The sequence below is a fragment of the Pezoporus occidentalis genome, unplaced genomic scaffold, assembly GCF_034315485.1.
Source record: "Pezoporus occidentalis ecotype Australia unplaced genomic scaffold, CSIRO_AGI_Poc_V1 ctg31, whole genome shotgun sequence".
NCBI classification, from domain to species: domain Eukaryota; kingdom Metazoa; phylum Chordata; class Aves; order Psittaciformes; family Psittacidae; genus Pezoporus; species Pezoporus occidentalis.
In genome coordinates this window covers 2,360,845-2,380,531 of record NW_026915052.1, presented here as the reverse complement: position 1 = coordinate 2,380,531, position 19,687 = coordinate 2,360,845, and the positions used below count along the sequence as shown (strand labels likewise).

Below are 19,687 nucleotides of genomic sequence, written 5' to 3'. Positions count from 1 at the left end.
AAATTTAGAAAAAGAAGACTTGTACAACAGCATCTACTTCATCAAACCAGGACAAGTGAATTTGTTGTACCACAATAATTTGAACTCTTCTCTTTCCCTGCTCTTCCATCATAGCATCAACAAATCGTACAGGCTGAACCTCCTGGGGGCATCTAGTCCAAATAGGACTAGACACTCACAGGTAGATCCAGCTGCAGAGGGTTACTCAGGGGTTACTGAAGTATCTGAGTATCTCCAAGTATAGAGACATTAAAGTCTCTCAGGACAGCCTGCTTTAGTGTTTGATGACCCTTGAGTTGAGCCAAAAAGTTTCCTGTGTTCTTACATTTGTCCTTTGCCTCTCATCCTTTAACTGCACATCTCTGAAAAGAGCCTGGCATAATCTTCTCTATGTACTAGGTAAACACTTACAAATCTGGCCCGAGATGAAGGTAACCTTTGCTGCAAGAAAGCAATGCTGATTCATCTTCAGCTTCAGAACCCCCAGATTTTTTCTGCAAAGCTACTTTATAGACAGTTTAGCAATGGCCTCTTCTGTTGCATAGGATCATTCCATTCCAGATGCAGGACTTTGCATTTGTCCCTGTTGAACCTTATGAGGTTCCTCTTAGCCCATTTTCCTGCTTAGACCTCCCTGTATATAAGAACTTTCATTAAAGACACTTGACAAGCGGAAGCAGTTTGATGGTGTAAAACTGCAGGATAAGATTTCATGCATGTGTCTTCTACCCTTGCATGACAATTTCTATGCCAACAACAACAAAAAAACCTGCTTTGTGATTAATGAGATTTCAGTGTCTGCTGCTATCCCAAAGTTCACATCACAAAGATTAAACCAAAAAAAAAAAAAAAATCCCTCCAGAACATACAACCTCTTAGGACAAGGGATACCCAAACTTAAGTCCAAGCTTAGAAACAAGATTTCCAGGGAAATTTATTCTTTCACTGCTTGTTACAACATGCTGGCACATTTCTTGAAGAATCTTGTAACTAGCTGTCGTCAGACCCCGAACAAACAATTAGCTAGACTACAATTTTGATTTAATAGGGCAGAAACTATGTTCCTGACAGAAAAACAACACAAAATGAGAAATGAGAAAAAAAAAAAAAAAAAGCTCCAACTAAGCAGCTCAATACCATGCCTGTTCAAAGCTCCATTTGCAATCTTTCCTAAACTTTTAAAAGTAATTCTCTTCAGACTGTTAGGTTTCTTTTGGTGAAGGGCATGTAGAAATTTTTATAGCACAGATGCAATATATAGAATCCATACTGAAAAAGACAAGAAAGATTAGACTTTGGCAAACATGACTAGAAAAATGCTGAACCAGAACAACCTACAGAAGAGACAGAGCACAGAGCCTTAAAGACAGCATTATTATTTATAAAATCTCATCAGCATGCTTTTACTGGATTTAAACACACTGGTAGTTAGCTCAGTCTAGCAACAGACAGTAATTAGGATCAAAATCCAAAAATGTATCTAAAGTTCTCTGTGAAGGAACAGTTCTAACAGCTATCTGAAGTTAATCAAAGAAGAAATCATCTCAGCACTGATGAAGAGTGAGGAGGAATGAATGATTCAGTGAACTAATGTAAATCAAAACTTTATAGCCATCTTAGTGTTTTTCAAATGGAAATGAGTCTTTTTATATCAAATTGATTTGGATTCCAGAGGGAAACTGCTTGCCCTGTTTCTCTGAAAAGAATTGACAAGAGAGAAGGAAATCAGAAACTGATCTGTATGTATAGAAAATGACAATGAAATTCTGATCACTTGTGTGATTTTTGCAAATGAAGTGTGTGTCACTAAGTCAGGTCTAAACATCAACATTACAACTGCAGTTCGCATGAGTTACAAGGAATCCCGCGTCCTTGAAATAAGGCAATAATGAATATCTGGTATTTGCAAGGATTATAAGCATTCATTTTGCCTTTACACATAGTTAAAGTAGTCAGAAATCCTACATAACTCACAAGTTGGTTTCAAATTTGTTATTGTTGTCATTGCCTAAAACACGGAAGTACCTTCGTCCAAATGAACCACTACCAACAACATAAACCAGACTACTATCCCACTACTGGACAGTTGAGTCAAAAAGACGTTAGAAATTAAAGCATATAATTAAATTATATCATTATATCTTTGGAATCTGTTCTATTTTTTTATAAAATGAGATTTTCCCCACAGTAATCCCTTCAAATGACTCAGGCAATCAAATTTATTCTACTGCTATAAACCCCATTAAGAATGTAGCCATTCTGTTTAGAATTTGTAAGCACAACTTGCATTAGTAAGATTCAGATATATATGAGGCTAAAAATTAGAAGGTTGCTGCAATGAGACTGAAAATAAAAAACAGTAAGTCTAACAAATTAATGACTTGGTATATTAACCTCATGCAATATTACTACATCAGATATATAAAGCTCTTTTCCCCATTACAAAACATGAATATTCTAAAAAAAAAAAAATTTGGTAACTGCGTCACAGGTTTTACATTCCCAAACTCTGGCAGCTCCCTTCCAGTCACCACTGAATTTAAATATTTCTGGTATGATAAGTGTTGAGAAAAATAAAATCTTAGAGCATGGAAAAGAATCTTCTTTTCATGTGAACAATATTCACAAATTTCCTTGGCCACTTTCCCAGTTCATCTGAATAGGATTACTGCTCTCCAGATATTCGCATACAATGTACTTCTTTTACATAACAGAGAACCCTCCTAGATGAGAACTGCTTGTAATTTCTGTAAGTATTTCTTTTGTAGTCTTACCAAAAAAAAAAAAATTGCACCTTTGCGGGAGTTAAACATTTAAAAGTAAATTAAGTGGAAAAAATAAAATTACATCTCTTCAGCTGACAAGCTACTATTTTAGGTCTAATCATTTATACACACGCAGAGGTGTCCTATTATGTACAGCCCCAATGAATGCTGCCGTTTGAATGCAGGTAACATGCATAAAGGAGAAAAGAAACATAGCTAATAGAACCGCTTTAGTGTGTGAAGGCAACATGAGGAGAGATGCATCCTGGAAATTAGCTGCTAAAGTCACAACATTACAATCCCAAATCAAATTCACAACTGCATCAAAACAACACAGGTTCAGTCTCAAGGTTTCATAACAGAATTTAAGTTTCTATTTAAAAAAATAGAAAAGTTATTAACTTTAAGCACAAACTTAAAACCAATCCCACTGAGAATGAGATACAAGCCTATATTTAAATTAACCATATGTATATATGTTACTGAAGTCAGCTTTAAGAAGCTCTTCAAACACTTTAATGAACGATCATGACACAGCATACAAAAAATACACATTCTGTATCTGATGATAGAAATTACATATGTTCATGAAGTTAAAGATACTTGAATTTTCTTAAGTACCTCCAACTACCCTTAACTGCTGAGACTTTTTAGTGAGGGCATGTTTCAAAAATTCTAACTTGGAACTACAGATTTTATCTATATTTTTAAAAGAAAGAATAAGGTTAGTAAGATACAAAGTTATCTGTACTCAATAAAGATAGGGCTATAATGCACCCTTACGCGATCTTTACCTGTTTCTACATCTGTTAAATGCAGCATGGAATCAAAGCCCCCACTAAGGATCCTTCTTCCACAAGACGACCACCGGGCAGCTCGAACAGCACAAGAGTGACAGGAGTATGTTTTCAAACAGCAGCCTGTATCTACAGCATCCCATACCTTAAAAAAAGGATAACAAAAACCTCATGAAGAATCATGGTATTTTTTTTCCATGTATTGATAAGTAGCCACAGCAAATCACTGTGGCTGAGAAAGCTTTGAATTCTGAATTCAAATACTGCCAAGCTGTAGAATTCTGTTTGAAATAATAGCATGGTTGATAAGAATTAGCACATTTTATTTACAAGGCACAAATCACTACTACATTTCTACAGAAACATAGAATGGTTTGGGTTGGAAGGAATCTTAAGCCCCCCTGCCGTGGTCTAGTGCCCTTCCACTAGACCAGGTTGCTCAAAGCCCCATCCAACCTGGCCTTGAACGCTGCCAAGGTTTATGACTTTATGAGTTGTTTCATTTCTTGAAATGTCTACATAGCTGTCAATGGCTATTCATGTAATACTTTCCCATTCATAACACTGTCCTACCTCTGTGCAGGAACATATCCAAATACACTTGCCCTTAAAATAACTTTTCTTCCAAATTATTGTCTCTATCATGTCTTTGCTTTCTATTGAGTAAAAGGAATGCTAGCAGATTACAGCTTTCACATCTGCCTATAGATAGGCTACTACAGTATTTCTCACACAGTTTGTAATTCACTTCACTGAGGAGGCAGATAGGAATATCATCATGCAACTACATGGAGACTTCTAAGGAGTGGCCTAAGTAATTTTTCAGTTTCTTCTGGACAGAATTAGGTTGATGCTGAGCATTTCTAAAAATCATGTTCTACCAGTTATCCTTTTTTTTTTTTTAAAGTACAAAACGACTAATATTTTTAGAACAAAGATAGACCTGCTCATAAGTTAAAAAGAATCTTTAAAGAGAAATGCAACTGTTTCCCAATAACATATTTTAGAGAATAGAACTAGTCTGAATTACAATTTCAGTTACCACATATAGTACGTAATAATCAAAAGCACATCCTTTCCATGGTGCTCTTTTTGTCAGTTTTAAAATTAAAAGTTTAGCAACAAATGACCCATAAAAAGATCCAGTATGCTCACCTCTGAGAGAAGGATAAATATCAAAACTATTTTCCCTATCAAAATTCTGTTTCAGTAAAAGATTATAAAATAATTTACGATTGTAAAATGCAATATAATACCTGTTGAGTTGTCTAATAAAATAGATAACAAATGCTATAACCATACCAGTAAATCCTACATTTTATTACTTCTAATATTAGTAGTGCAAATAAATCAATGCTTTGACAGTGCTTCATGACAGTTTTATTGCAGTTTCAGTAAACCCAAGGAAGTTTATTGCTTTAAAGTCACCGTTTTACTTCATGGTACTTCACGATGTGTCACTTTCTCCCTGCTGCAGAATGAAAACAACACTGCTGAGGAGCTTCAAAGTTTGTTCTGAATTTTGTCCATTCCAATCAACTTCTCAAGTCTAAGATCATTTCTATAATGCTAGGAACAGATTAAGCAATTAACAGAATACAAAAAAAAAAGACTTTTTTTTTTAAAGTGAGAAACAATTCAACCTTCATGTATGTCAGCACAAGAGCACTGGAGTTAGCACTAAAATAAAATTGACTGCATATCTGTGCATTTTAAAGGACATTAAAAACAAAACCAACTTGGTAAATCAGAAAACATAAGCAGACATTTACTTTGCTGTGGGAACAGCACAATTCACAATACAAGAGAATGTAAAGGGGGATAAAAAAGCAAGACTCTTGGTAATGTATTTTTATCTTCAATCATATTTTGTTCTTACTGAACAAAAAGGACTCGAACACAATATCATTCTTATATAGTCCAAACTCAGCAGATAGCATTCCACTACAGAAAATCATTTCAAAGAATCTTCTAGCATGTAGCAAAATTCTGCAATGCAAAGCAACCAATATCATTAATTACTTTAACAGTCAGGTAAGACTGGAACCGTCATGGCCATACTGTAAGTATTCTACCCTATCCACAGGAAAAGAAATCAGGAAAATCTTAAACTGCTTTTGAAAGTAAGTTCCTCTGCTTTAATGAGTTTTAATGATTATTTCAAGATTCACAGTATTAAAAAAAGGGTTAGTTGTGTCTTGGAGGGCTTTGAGGAAGCTAACGAATGAATCAAGATGAAAGGAAAAAAAGGATGGTACATGCTTCAGATATTTTTCTGTCATGTTTAATGATTAAGGATGAAAACTCAATTTTCACAAAAGTATGAAGCAAAGCAAGTTCAACAGCACTTCTGAGATCCTGCTTGATTAAAAAAAGTGTATAAATGGAAAAAGCACACCCCTAAAACTGCACATTTCCCTTCATTAAGTGAAATGCAATAAGCATCTACTGTATTTCATTACAAAGGAAAGATGTTTCAACTCTCATCAGAGGATCATCGCATAGCCACCATCAAGTCTGCATTTTCCAACAGTCTCTTAAGTAGTTCCTTAATCCTGCATATTTCTACTGCTTAGTCACAATTAGGGGAAAATGTGGCTAGAGGGAGAGTTCTAACATAGCCTATCCAAAGCTTAAGACTAATGTCTACTCAGCAGTTGGTGTTTACTCCAAACAGGCAGCCACTGTCATGTAAAAAATTATATGAGTCCTTCTCACGTGAATTTGCCTCTGACAAACACGCAGATGTCAGCTTAACAGATTCTCCAGGATGGCAGGCATTTCAGAAGTTTTCTTGCAACTGAGATAGCCAAGTGCTTCAAGAACAATGTGTGTGTGGAAATTCATTTTTTTCCTAGTATCATTTCTTCACTTTTTCCATATGCTGGATATGCTGGCTCAAACTAGGATAGAACAATAAGCCTAAAAGACTGCATGGCAGTAACCAGCAGAGTTGAGGAAATGACCAAAGAGCATCCACCATGATGCCTGAACCCAGAAGCACGTTCTCTAAATTACCAAGGTAAACAATAAACAAACAGTTACTAACCAGTAGGCTGGATTGTGGCATTTCTGCTAGGAATATAGAACTGGGTTACAATACAGCTACCAGACTTCAGTCTCAAAAGAAAAATTTTTAAGGGCCTGATACAAAACAGGGGATGAGATCTCCCTAGGAATCAGGGCCACTAAAAACGTCCTATTTCAAATGAGTGGAGATGCTGATCATGCTTTATCTGCCAAAGAGGAACATGAATCACAGACTCTTTCCCAGAAAAGGATCCTAAACCCATTCTTCCGTGTGGCTTCAGAAAAAGGATTTGTACCCAAGAGCAGTCTAACGCTGAAGGCAAAGGCTGCAACACTATAAAGTCATGGTTGTAACAACCACAGCTTTATTTTCAAAGTGTTTTTAAGAAATCAGATATCTTTGAACCGTTTAGAAAGTCATATTTTAAATACCAAAGGCTGCTGAACTTTAAGTGTATCTAATAACAAATGCTTTTAAAAAAGTTTTATAAAATAAACTCATAAGATTTACCTGGAATAAAGCCTTACATATTTAGTACATAATAAATTACTTGGGCAGGGGGAACAGTTCATTAAAAAATACACAGGCTGAGATACATATATATTTCCTTCACAGGCATTGAAATGTTTATCAAGCATTACAGGACTAGACGCTATCATGCATCTGCCAAATGAAGACAGATTTATAATCAACTGTTTTTACCGAGAGATCAACTGCTTTAAGTGCTTTACTTCAAAACTCAGCTCTTACAGAAACTCAGTATTATTTCTAGATGAAATATTAAACCTGGTGTTTCTCTTTTTATCTTCTGATGTCAGATGTGATTTTAATTGCTGAGCTAAGAAGTTAAAAGCACACATTTCAGCCTGCTATTCTGAAAATACTGCTTATTGCTATAGATTCAAGCAATGTTTTACATTATAAATAGTAACCAGTCCATCCTTTCCCCTGATAAAGAACCCCCAAAGCAATGAAATATGCAACTCTTATTCAGAAAAAGACACATATTTCTGTATTACCTCCCCTAAACCTACCATTATAAACTAATGAATTCTGCAATATTTGAAAGAAATACATAGTCAAGACTCAAAGCTTTGAAATTACCTAGTTACTTTCAACGACTATATTTAATGCCTTTCTGGCATTAAGATATCATGAACTTTTTAATTCCATTTTTTCCAGTCTTATTAAAATTGGCTTTAAGGTGTCAGCTCATTCATATTTCCCTACTAGTTCTTACCCTTATGTACTTCACTATTTATAAAATTGCCTATTTCTTTTCCATCAATAGCTTTCACTTCATTTGATTTCCTCTCATATTATAGAAAGTATGATGATTACATCGTTATCTGCTAGGATTAATATATTGTGCCAGAATGGCAGATACAAACATTCAGGTGACAAGATTATACTAGAGATTCTTTTAAAAAAGCAATTTTCTTTTTACTTTCTCCAAGGCATATTGTAATTCAATTGCTCTTTCACATTCTGCATGATACTTGGAAATAAAGGCTTTAGAAGTTGACTGCTTTCCCACATAGCTTACGAATACTGCATAAAAACTGCAAGCAGCATTTTAGGTAACATAACCAGACCTTCCCACCCTCAAGATCAAAAGTTCACAAATCACATAAGCAACCAAGCAATACAGCTGATAAGATTTATTACAGATGATGTGTTTCCAGATCCTGTTTTCTGACTGAACGCTTTCAGGAAAACAGCCCCTAAAAATAAAGTACTTTGGGTTGAAGATAATACAAAATCTCCTGGTAAATCGCTAAAACAAACAAACAAACAAAAAAAAAAAAAAAAAGAAAAAGGAGGGTAAGCGCTTGATACGTCAATGAATAGCAGCCACAGAAGAATGTTCAGTAGTCTGCTATGCTATCAACCAGCCAATAGGACACAAAATAAAGGCTTTTATCTTACTTACCATCCAAACTAGGCATTCATTCCTAGAAAAAAAAAAAAGCCACAGCAACACAAGCAGAGTAACAAAAGTAACGTGAGAGCTCATAAAGCATATGGAGACTGATAAATTAGGAACTGAGCATGTCTCTTCCATTGTCATTCTATGATTACCTATAATATGCTTGCCTCCAAGCAAATCTGGTTGCAGTAAAGAAACTACTTTTAGGAAGAGAAACGTGCATCTGTTCAAACAGACAGTCACTATAATTGCACAGTGAACCCAAGAACAACAATTAAGTTGTGATAAATTGTTACAAATTAGAGGCTGGGAGCAAGTATCAGGAATTAAGTTGTATGTATTTTGAATTTGGATGCGTAAAGGAACTACAGCAGAGCAAACCAAGAATATTAAACAAGAAATTACTTTCTGGAGCATGTATAACAAAATTTAAAAATTTTTAATGGATAAATTCAAGTTAATTTCAACATAACATCCATACTAAAATAACAGAACTCTTGCCCCTCAATTTAAGCAAGTTGTGTCATTCTTCTGTAATTACCAACTTCCTCTGTCAATGGCTCCTACTACATGGACAACAAGAAATCATTTCAACTTCTCAATTAATCTAAATACAAAGATGGCATTTAAGAAAGAGTCCTGTTCTAGGATGATGTAGGATAGTAATGAGTTACAGAAAGAATGAAGAATTACTATGCTTTGACTAGAATATATGCTGCTCCCTTCCAAAGCATGCTCAGGTTGCTCCACAGACTTGTGAAGCTGAAGAGACATGACTCTCTGCTTTTCCATTTTTCTAATACCATTGCTCCCTGGTATGTTTCAAGGAGGAAAAAAAAAAATATGTACCTGCTAACTTGACCGGATTTAAGAGAATGGTACTCTCTGAACCATACTGCTTTTCTGCCCTCATTAATATCTAAATCTTGTAATTTCTAACAAATACAGCAAAGGAAGCCCTGCACTGTCTCCAAAAAATCATGCTTTTTCTAGTTTGCAAAGTAGGCTCAGAACTGTAGTTTAAAAGATTCTTTGAAAATCAATGGGCCAGAGGGCAGAAGTAGTCCCACAGTAAAATTAGAAAAATACATTTGCTGCTGATGCTGCTTCTTCAGATTTCCCCACTTGGATGAGGTGCAGATTTGGGCAGGATTGCAAGTGTTAAGTGTCCCTTAAGTATCTCTAACCAATAGCAGTAAGGATAAGAAGTCACTCACAAACAGGTACATTCTTTTGTTTAGAGAATTGAGGCAAATGAAAGCTAGGAAAAAGAAAAGGAACAATAGCAGAAAGGCCATAAATAGCCAAGCACTAGAACTAGTAGGTGTACCTAAGCTTCTCCTGCCACCATGATTGAAAAAGTTCTGATCTCGAATGGCATGTAATGCAATATATATAAATTCCTAGAGTAACTACAGGAAGATTTAGACTTTTGTTGCTGTTTCAATTTGTGTCTTCTTAAAATAGTGACCTAAATATTCTAGTTTAAGTAGAAGGTAAAATTTGTTGAAAGGAGAATTAGAAAACAGGTCACTGTCTTTGCACTCTTTTGTCTAAACATGTAGTTAAACTGTGTAAAAACCAGACCTAAGGTCTAGGAAAAACTATGAGCTAAGGTCCAACTTAGAATGTAACCTCTAAGCATTAATAAACTTATTTCTGTACAATCATGAAGGGCATAAATAGATATTCAGATAGACTATGACTGATGGCATTTGGGCATACCAGCTTAATTTGTAAGACAAGTATCCAAAAAAAAAAAAAAAAATTTTTCATCAGGATTCTGTAAAGCTAGATAAAGCTAACACATTTTCAGATGTGTTGAACACTTGCTCCAGGAATTTTTAAAAGTGTGCTAGGGAACATATTTTAAATGATATCCATCTTCCTAATCTAGACATGGTGTAAGAAGCATATATCAATGCTGTCATTTGAGAAAGCACTTACATATTTCCACTAGCTTTCTTGTTATAGCAGTCATAACTCAAAACACAATTATCTTACTAACCCAAAGCACAGGACTAGAGACCAATAAAAAAGAGCCAACCTTATTATTGTTTTAATATCTGTGTAAGAGTTTCTATCTGGATAGTTTATTACTAGACTATCCTTATTACTACAGAAACAAGAATGGAAAGTAGCAAAATATAACAAATTTAATTAGCTAAGACAGCCAGCATAAGATCTTACTTCATTTTTTTCCCCACCAAGAATTTTAATATTAAAATGTTTCAAGTACATTCATCAAACCAATCAAGAGGAAAATCCACTTTATAAACAAAAAAAAACAAAAAAAAAGGCAAAATAAAAAAAAACACAAACAACAGAACACAAAACTCAAAACTTAAGATAGCTCTTTTTTTTGTAGAGGGCTTTACCCAGGCAGAGGCATTTTGAGTTATAATACAAGTAGCATACTACTAACCAAGGCAGCAAGTACTGCTAGAAACTAGTCAGTAGTATGAAAACTGATTTGAAAAACATGTCAGCAAGCTTTAATTCTGGTGAATCCAGCAAAGGCTGAGTTAAGTACAAGCACTACATTTAGCTTCAGGAGGCAGCACTAATATACTAAGCATGCCTATGAAATACATTTCCAATTATTTGGTGTGTTTCATTTTAATCTTCCCTCCCACAGAAACTCAGCAGCCCTTTTGCCAAGGAAGGCTCCATAAATGTTAATTGCGAAGCTTCATTCAGGTGGTTTTGCCATTAACAGGAAAATAAAAAACTAATCAAAAGTGTACTTTTAGCTGCCATCATCCTACTAAATGATTTTAAGAAAACACTAATAGAAGAGAAAACATTGACATTTTCAGCTGGCAAAGGGGGAGACAAAAGAAGTAATGCAGAACTGTTAAAAAAATAAAAACCACCACACACCACTATCACAAGAGGAATCCGACTATATACAATAACAGAACATTCTTGGCAACGCTTTAATAACAAGAGCTAATACACTTAACCTAAGCTTGTTTATTTGCCATCTACTCTTGGAAATACACTTAGTGATTCCATACTTCAAAAGCCGGCTTGTAGCACATGGAAGATCTAATCAGCCAATTGATATTGAAAACATACAAGACTTTAAAGTATACAAATTGGCCAGTTTTTTTTCCAATATAAATAATTAATGTAGCCTCCATGGAAGCCTTTGAAGTTAAAACTGGCAAACAGAGCTCTTAAGAAACATGTAAATTACTTTTAAAAAGGGTTAACAGTAAGAAACTGAGCAAGACTGATATGAACATTTCACAGACATTTCTGCTTGAGAATTTGTTAAATTATATATTGCTATTGTATCAAAAGCTAAAGTTTTACCCCATTTCCTATATTCTTCTCAGGACATACTAATCTCACATGCAAATAACTTTTTCCATCCTTGATTTAAAAACGGAAAAAATAAAAAAAACGTGGAAAATAGTGAATTCCTATTTCCTCGATGTTATTCATGACTAGAATTACAGAAAGACAGACAAGATGGATAGCTGGGACAACGCACTATTTCCATTTGGTGGTTTTCAATATTTTTCCCCTGTTAATTATATGCAATTTCTAGACAAACAAGTTCAATCCTCCAGCATTTCACCACCTCTCAGAGGGAGGCCTTCACTTTCAATTGCCTGGATGGCACGTACACACACATTTCCTTGTCCAGAAGACATCGCTAAACACTGACAAGCGACGCATGCATGGACCTTCTTACATGATATATCAGAATGCTAATAACATTTAAACACTTGCTTAAAGTAAATGCTAGAGTATTACATAATTATCCAGAAATAGGCACCGATACCTTTAGAAATTGAAGCTACAGATTAGAATTAGTTTGTTTATAGAGGATGTTTACCCAAAATTAACATCTCTGTGATGAGAACTGAAATAAACTGTCAAAGCACGAAAAAACACAGAATGAAATCTTGGCCTGTCAGGTCATGTACATGGAAACACAGTAAAAGTTTCAAATTTATTCAACAGCAGCTATATCAGAGTGCTTTCATGACACAGCGACTCATTGTAAAATTCCCTTTTTATTGGGGTATATCTACAGCTGTGCCTGTTGCACTGAAGTCATGCCAGATTTATAGTGAACTATTTTCATTCAACACCTAAGCTTCACAAAAATAATGAAGCTAAACAGGCACCTTCTTTCAGGCTACTTGCACAGAATAACATAAACACTGGATACATAACAAACTACTTCGTCATGACACCTAGCTTCTGAGTCACACATACACATGAAATAAAGAGTGCATCATTAGAAATTCTCCTAAATTCAATACACACAGTTGTTAAGCAATGCAGACAAATTTTACAAAACTCAGTTACTACCTTATTATTGCCAAGACAGACAAAAATCATTGAATCATAGAATAGTTAGGGTTGGAAAGGACCTTAAGATCATCTAGTTCCAACACCCCTGCCATGGGCAGGGACACCTCACACTAAACCATGTCACCCAAGGCTCTGTCTAACCTGCCCTTGAACACCACCAGGGATGGAGCATTCACAACTTCTCTGGGCAACCCATTCCAGTGCATCACCACCCTTACAGGAAAGAACTTCCTTCTTATGTCCCCACCCTAACCTTTCCTTGTTCTTGAACCCATTACCCCTCATACTACCACTACAGTCCCTAATGAAGAGGCCATCCCCAGCATCCTTACAGCACCCCTTCAGATACTGGAAGGCTGCTATGAGGTCTCCATGCAGCCTTCTCTTCTCCAGGCTGAACAGCCCCAACTTCCTCAGCCTGTCTTCATACAGGAGGTGCTCCAGTCCCCTGACCATCCTCGTGGCCCTCCTCTGGACTTGTTCCAACAGTTCCATGTACTTTTTATGTTGAGGACACAAGAACTGCACACAATACTCCAAGTCAGGTCTCACGAGAGCAGAGTAGAGGGGCAGGATCACCTCCTTCGACCTGCTGGTCACGCTCCTTTTGATGCAGCCCAGGATACAGTTGGCTTTCTGGGCTGCGAGTGCACACTGAAGCCAGCTCATGTTCATTTTCTCATCGACCAACACCCCCCAAGTCCTTCTCTGCAGGGCTGCTCTGAATCTCTTCTCTGCCCAACCTGTAGCTGTGCCTGGGATTGCTCCAACCCAGGTGTAGGACCTTGCACTTGGCTTGGTTGAACTTCATGAGGGTGGCACTGGACACCTCACACGTGTGTAAAGGTCCCTTCCATCCAGCATATCAACCTAACCTCACAGCTTAGTGCTTTCAGGAAACTTGCTGAGGGCGCACTCAATCCCACTGTCCATATCGCAGACAAAAATATTTCAGTGTGGAACATAAACCTAATACAACAATTAAAAAAAAAAAGGCAACAAAACAACACTTCCTTTATTTCACAGAATGGTAACTTAGAAGGTTTGTTATATTGAAAAAAACAATGAAAAAAAATAAGGAGACCTTAAATTATGCTGCTACAGTCCATTATGAAGCACAATTATAAGAAGGTAAAATTATGTCAGTGCAAATCCTCAGAGAGGCCATTAAGGTGTCATTAAAAGACCATTATAACATTTAACTTCAACACTAAAGCTACGTCATTACAAGTCATACCATCATTTAAAGAGCGAAAAGCAATTCTCACCAAAAAGAGGTATTCTAATTCACAATAACCACATCATTCTCCTTTCCGCTCTTTTATTTGCAATTTTAAAGTTTGTTAACCTTCTTCTTGCTCATCTAAGAATTAAGATCCAAGTGGTCCAATTTCCAGTTGTGCTGGCACTTACACGAGTCATTAATGCCAATGGAAGTTGATGGTGGGGGGTTAATAAACTTTAAGATTTGGATTTAGTTTGAAATTTGGATTTTAATCTCTCAATATTATAGCTTCTACTACAATTTACCCTCCTGAGGGCATATTAACATCACTATTCTGATTAAGCAATTAGTGGTTTCATACATATAAAGCATAAGCGTGCAGTTAAGAACAATTAGACAATATATTTATGACCACTTGATAAACATTTGTGTCTGGAAGAATACTAAAAAATTACTTTTACGTTCATTAAATACATAGTGACTCTTCACCTTTAGGTACCGAAGATAGCTTCCCTTTTCAGTGAAGAGATTCTCTAACCTTAGCTTCACTTTCCATCAGAAAGACCATTCCCCTCAAAGGTGGAAAAAGTCATTCCTTGAAAAGCTTGGGTTATTTCAGATGCATTTACAAACCTAAACTAGCAGTTACTTCAACATGGCTCTGCCATGTTGAAGTGACTGATCAATAAGTTTCACAGACAGGAGACAGGTCAGAAAGAGCTGTCTAGGCCTCAGCATGACACCACAGCATACACAATGCCTACAGAGCAGCATCGTGTCTCCATACACCAGCACAGCCACATCACAACACAAGTGACTTGCTGCTGAATGCGGACCAGATGTGTCTTCCTACGGATAAACAGAGATGACACAGGCACCACTTGGGAGAGGGGGTCAGGGAAACAATTTTGGTCCCAAATATGTTTTTAAAAGCGTTAAAGAGTGTGTTATAAGTGGCAAAATCATCAACAGCAACTCAAAAAAAAAAAAAAAAAAAAGCAATACTAAAATGAGTTTCAATCTGTTTCAGTTTCCGGAACAGAAAGAAACCCCCAGTGGGGATACAGACTATGCAGCTACCTTAAACCCTTAAGCAGAATGCCAGGTAATGCACTTTTCTTTTCACAGATCTCTTAGAAGTAATCTGTGTTCCCGAGGATCCAGTAATCACAGAATTAAGACATTACTACTACATAATAAATTATATTTTTAGAGTATCATTACATTATTGAAGTATGATCGCTACTGTGTGAGCTTTGGCCTATCATTTGTTATACAGGTACTTCAGCTTTGAACTTCTTACCCAAAATAAATGAAAATTGATTATCTTCAAAAGTAGCTGATTTTTCAGCTCTGATAATTACAAGGTGAAAGCATGAAGGGTGGTGAGACTCAGAACCAGTGCATCTTCCTTGAAGAATAAATTATTCCACACCATTTAGAAGTGAAAATTTTTTCCCCAGCCAACTCAAAATACATTTCAGAGTCAAAGTACTAATCATCTATATACATATATATATACACTGTTTAAGCAATATCTACAATCATGAGTTTGAATAGTGACAACGGTATTATGAAACAGCATAGACAGATCTAGGTTCTACAAATGAAAGAACTGTCATGGTTTAATCCAGCCAGACAGCTCGTTCACTCACTCCCCCCTTTTCCTCCCTCTTTCTTTCCTCCCCCCCCCCCCCCCCCTTTTCCCCACTCCCAGAAGGATGGGGAGGAGAATCAAGTTGAGACAAGAACAGTCCAGCAAACAATGTACAACACAAATCACCACCAATACCGCTACCACCACCACCACCAATAAGAGAAAATAACAAGGGAAGAGAATACGATACCACCCGCCGAAAAACAAGCCAGACTCGGAAGACCCCGTGTCCTTCCAGGTAACTCCCAGTTACCCCTCCCCCAGGCATGACGTGCTGTGGTATGGAATACCTCTTTAGCTAGTCTGGGTTAGGTGTCCTGTCTCTGCTTCCTCCCGGCTTCCCCTCCTCCCTGGCACAGCATGAGCCTCAAAAAGTCTTTGGTCAGGGTAAACATTACTGAGCAACAACTAAAAACATCGGTGTTATCAGTGTTCTCAGGCTGAGAGTCAAAAACACAGCACTGCACCAGGTACCAAGAAGGAGAAAAATTGACTGCTACTGCTTAACCCAGGACAATATTCCATAATGTGTTGCATGTCTGATATTAAATACCACATTAAAGGACAAGATAAAGCAGCATCCTATGTTTTTAAGTATCATACTTTAAGGATCAATATCTGCTTTAATTCTTAAAAGCTTTGAACACTATTTAAACAAACAGCTTTTAAACTTGAGGTTGTCTTTTTTTTCTAAAAAGATATTTTTAAATTAAAAGAACATTTTTAAATGCTGGTGTAATCCCATATTCACTTAACAAAACCAACCTGTAGTTCATTGTTTGAGAGGACTTTGAGTGGCTTTGGTTTGTTTTGGTTGTTTGGTTTGGTGGTTTTTTTTTAAATGGGTTTCATAATGCAGTCATGAACCATCTGACTTCAGTTCACTGTTTCCATAGCAGTGAACATCTAGTTAAGGCTTGGCCCCAAGCTTTGAATTTCATAGGCACAAAGTTTACTCATGTACAGTGTGTGTGGCACAGAAGTTTGTTTTTTTAAAAAAGTTTTTACAAGTTTCAAATATGCATTTATTTTTAATATCAAATTGGAATACAGGGCACATTTAAAAAGTGACAAAATCCGTTTCAAGAGATTAAATACAGTAGGAGCTATACGTCTTACTTGTTTAATGAGAAGCACAAGTAGCACAGGTTCAACCCCTCGAAAAGATATTAAAACAAGATCACTAAGATAATCTTGCTATTTAAAAATACTTCCAAGGAAGTGGGCAATGAAAAGCAGTACTAACACAATTCAGCGTTCCTTAGACATCACCTGAATTTCTCTACAGGACTAAGTGCTGAACAGCGAGCTATCAAATTTTATCATCTCTTTAAACTATAACCAAGGTGAGCGAGTACACAGAGTGGTGTGCAAAAGTAGCTTAATTTCTGGTAGTACATATTAAAGGTTTCATATGTTGGTTAGAACCTATGGTATAAATCTGTTCAAAACACAATTATTCTGCAGTTGCTAGTGCTTTTTATTAGTTACATTGCACTGTTTCCTGCTCTTCACATGCATGTGTGCCTACACTAAAGAGAGGAGCACAGTGCTGGCTTGTTTCCCCAGTTGGTAAAGCCCCCACCAGCATTACTCCAACTGTCTCAGGTTAACTGAGACTTGATTCATTCACAGTAATTTTAGTGCAGATGTACATCAGCTGTGTCATCCTATTCTCTTTTTAAATATATTCACTTTTCAAGTGAAGTGATTACAGCAGCTCCTCTTCTCCGAGCAATTTACACAACATCAACATGTATCATTAGATGCTCAGATTTATTTTTTTTTTTGAGAGAACTCAAGTATCTACATATTAACAGCTTTACATAACACGAAACTGATTAGCTTTTGTTATTTCTCTTTTGCATATCTATGCAATCCATTTGACAGAAAGAGACCTGGCATTCATATGACAAATAACAAGATTGCAAATATGTTCAATATTCTTTGTACTATAGTTCCTATAACATTTAGATTGCCCTACAGTTTCTGTACTTCATACTTTAAAACAATCTCTCTCCTGCAAAATCTCAAATAACAACCTATTACATAAGTCAACCCAAAAAAATACATAACTCTATAGTAATAGTTTAGACATTAAGTAACAAGATTGCACACTTGTGGTTGTGTCATATTAAGGAGACAGGATTACTTTACAGATGGTATAAGAGCATACCTTTGAAGCTGGAAATGAAAACAGTAAGACTTCACACTAAAAATCTAGAGCCAAGTTAAAAGCTAGCTTTTTCCTATTTGGATGTTGACATAAAACTGTGAATTAATGACAGAGTTATCAAGGAGCAAATATGAACATACTGACATTTACAAACATTGTCTGGCATTTACACTGAACCATTTGTTTTTAACTATGTAAATAAATGTAATATTTAGATACCTGTAAAATTAAGACCACTGCCCCTCCTAAACACTTATTTTCTAAAGCCTGGTGAACACTTCATGTTAGAAAGTGAGAACGCACAATTATTCTATTGTATCAGTCTGCCTCTGCTTACATTCGCATAAGCAAACCTACTCGATCATCACATCAGCCCAGTGGTAGCACGAGACATCCCACGGTTAAACTCATCCCAGATGAATACCTCTCCGCCTCAAGAGGGCATCACACTAAGCCAGCTCTGCAGCTCCTAGTGCCCAAGCTGGCTGACTGCTCTATGCAGAGCAACACTGAAACATACGCATGAACTCAAACTTGTACCACAGGTCCCAGAGTGCTCAACTCTTTGGCACTACTGCAACATAAACGTTTAAGCCATACAACCACTCATCAGGTAGAATTTGGTTCAGCATTTCTCACAGCAGTATGACACATCTAGAGGAAGTGTTATTTCACTAACAGAAGTATTTAATTGTATTTACTTCACTATCACTGCGGAACTACGAAATAAATAATTTAAAAAATACAAATTAATGTAAATATTTTGGGTTCAGCTTGCTTGAATTTTCAGCAAAATTACAGGCTTCTGCATATTAGCAAAACTTTAGGATTAGTGGCCAATTTTGAAAATATTTTTCAGTATCTAATTCCTATTTAAGCACATATAAATGAACAATTTATAAAATAAACAATCATCATGTCACCAGCTGCATATCAAGTTTTTTGGTAAGCCAGGCTCTGTACAGAAATACCCAAAAACAGATTTCTCATCAGTCCTTCTGAGGAAAAGAGTCCTTCATGTATAATGGTGGGAAAAAAAATAAGCAGTGTTATTTGTTTCAACCCATTTGACATAGCAGACATGGTGAAAGCTTTTTGACATTCAGAACATTACCATTCAGTTAGGATGGGTCTATGATGTCCTCCAAATACTTACAGTTGTGAAAAGCTTGTTTTCTCCAAGTCATTCTACAACTGGAAAATTATTATTGGGAAGTTTCTCCAACAAAGTGCTTACCACTTCCAATGCTATTTTCACATAATACATTGAAGACCATTCACCATCAAATTTGTGTCATTATTTCAGCTTTCTATCACTCAGCTTCTTCATCTGCATTGCCATTACTTTCACCACTCTAATCAATACTGATCACTCCCTTGGTTATGCCTTCACCTACCTGCAGTTATCTCCACTCCCACTGCACAAAGCACAGATAATTAGTTTAATTAATCTTCACGACTGTTTCTAAAATTCAGTAGCTTTTCTTGCTGTTCTCTGAATAGCTTTGAATGGATGTCTGAGAATTCAAACATCTGTTTAGCATGTTGCAAATGCTGTCAGAAGTTAAAAACTTTATTGTAAGGCACTTAATGTATTTCACAAAGAAAATTTTCTGTAGTTATACATTACCAGGATTTCAATGGACACCCCATCCACACAGCTGAATGAAGTGTGCAGACAAAGAGAATATCCAGTTTGTATTTACAAGTAACTGACAAGTGGTTTTCAGCTCATTTAAATCTCTTTATATATAAATCTCTTTATATATAT

General features: G+C 36.2%; 1 protein-coding gene across 3 annotated transcripts in view; it reads right to left on the bottom strand.

Annotated features, from left to right (window-relative positions):
* WDR25 (WD repeat domain 25) overlaps positions 1-19,687 on the bottom strand; it is a 73,960-nt gene that overhangs the window by 37,437 nt on the left and 16,836 nt on the right. For all 3 annotated transcript variants that reach the window (XM_062627948.1, XM_062627950.1, XM_062627951.1), the window contains one exon: positions 3,560-3,707. In XM_062627948.1, the coding sequence (XP_062483932.1) occupies positions 3,560-3,707 (148 nt within the window). The remainder of the gene's footprint in view (positions 1-3,559; positions 3,708-19,687) is intronic.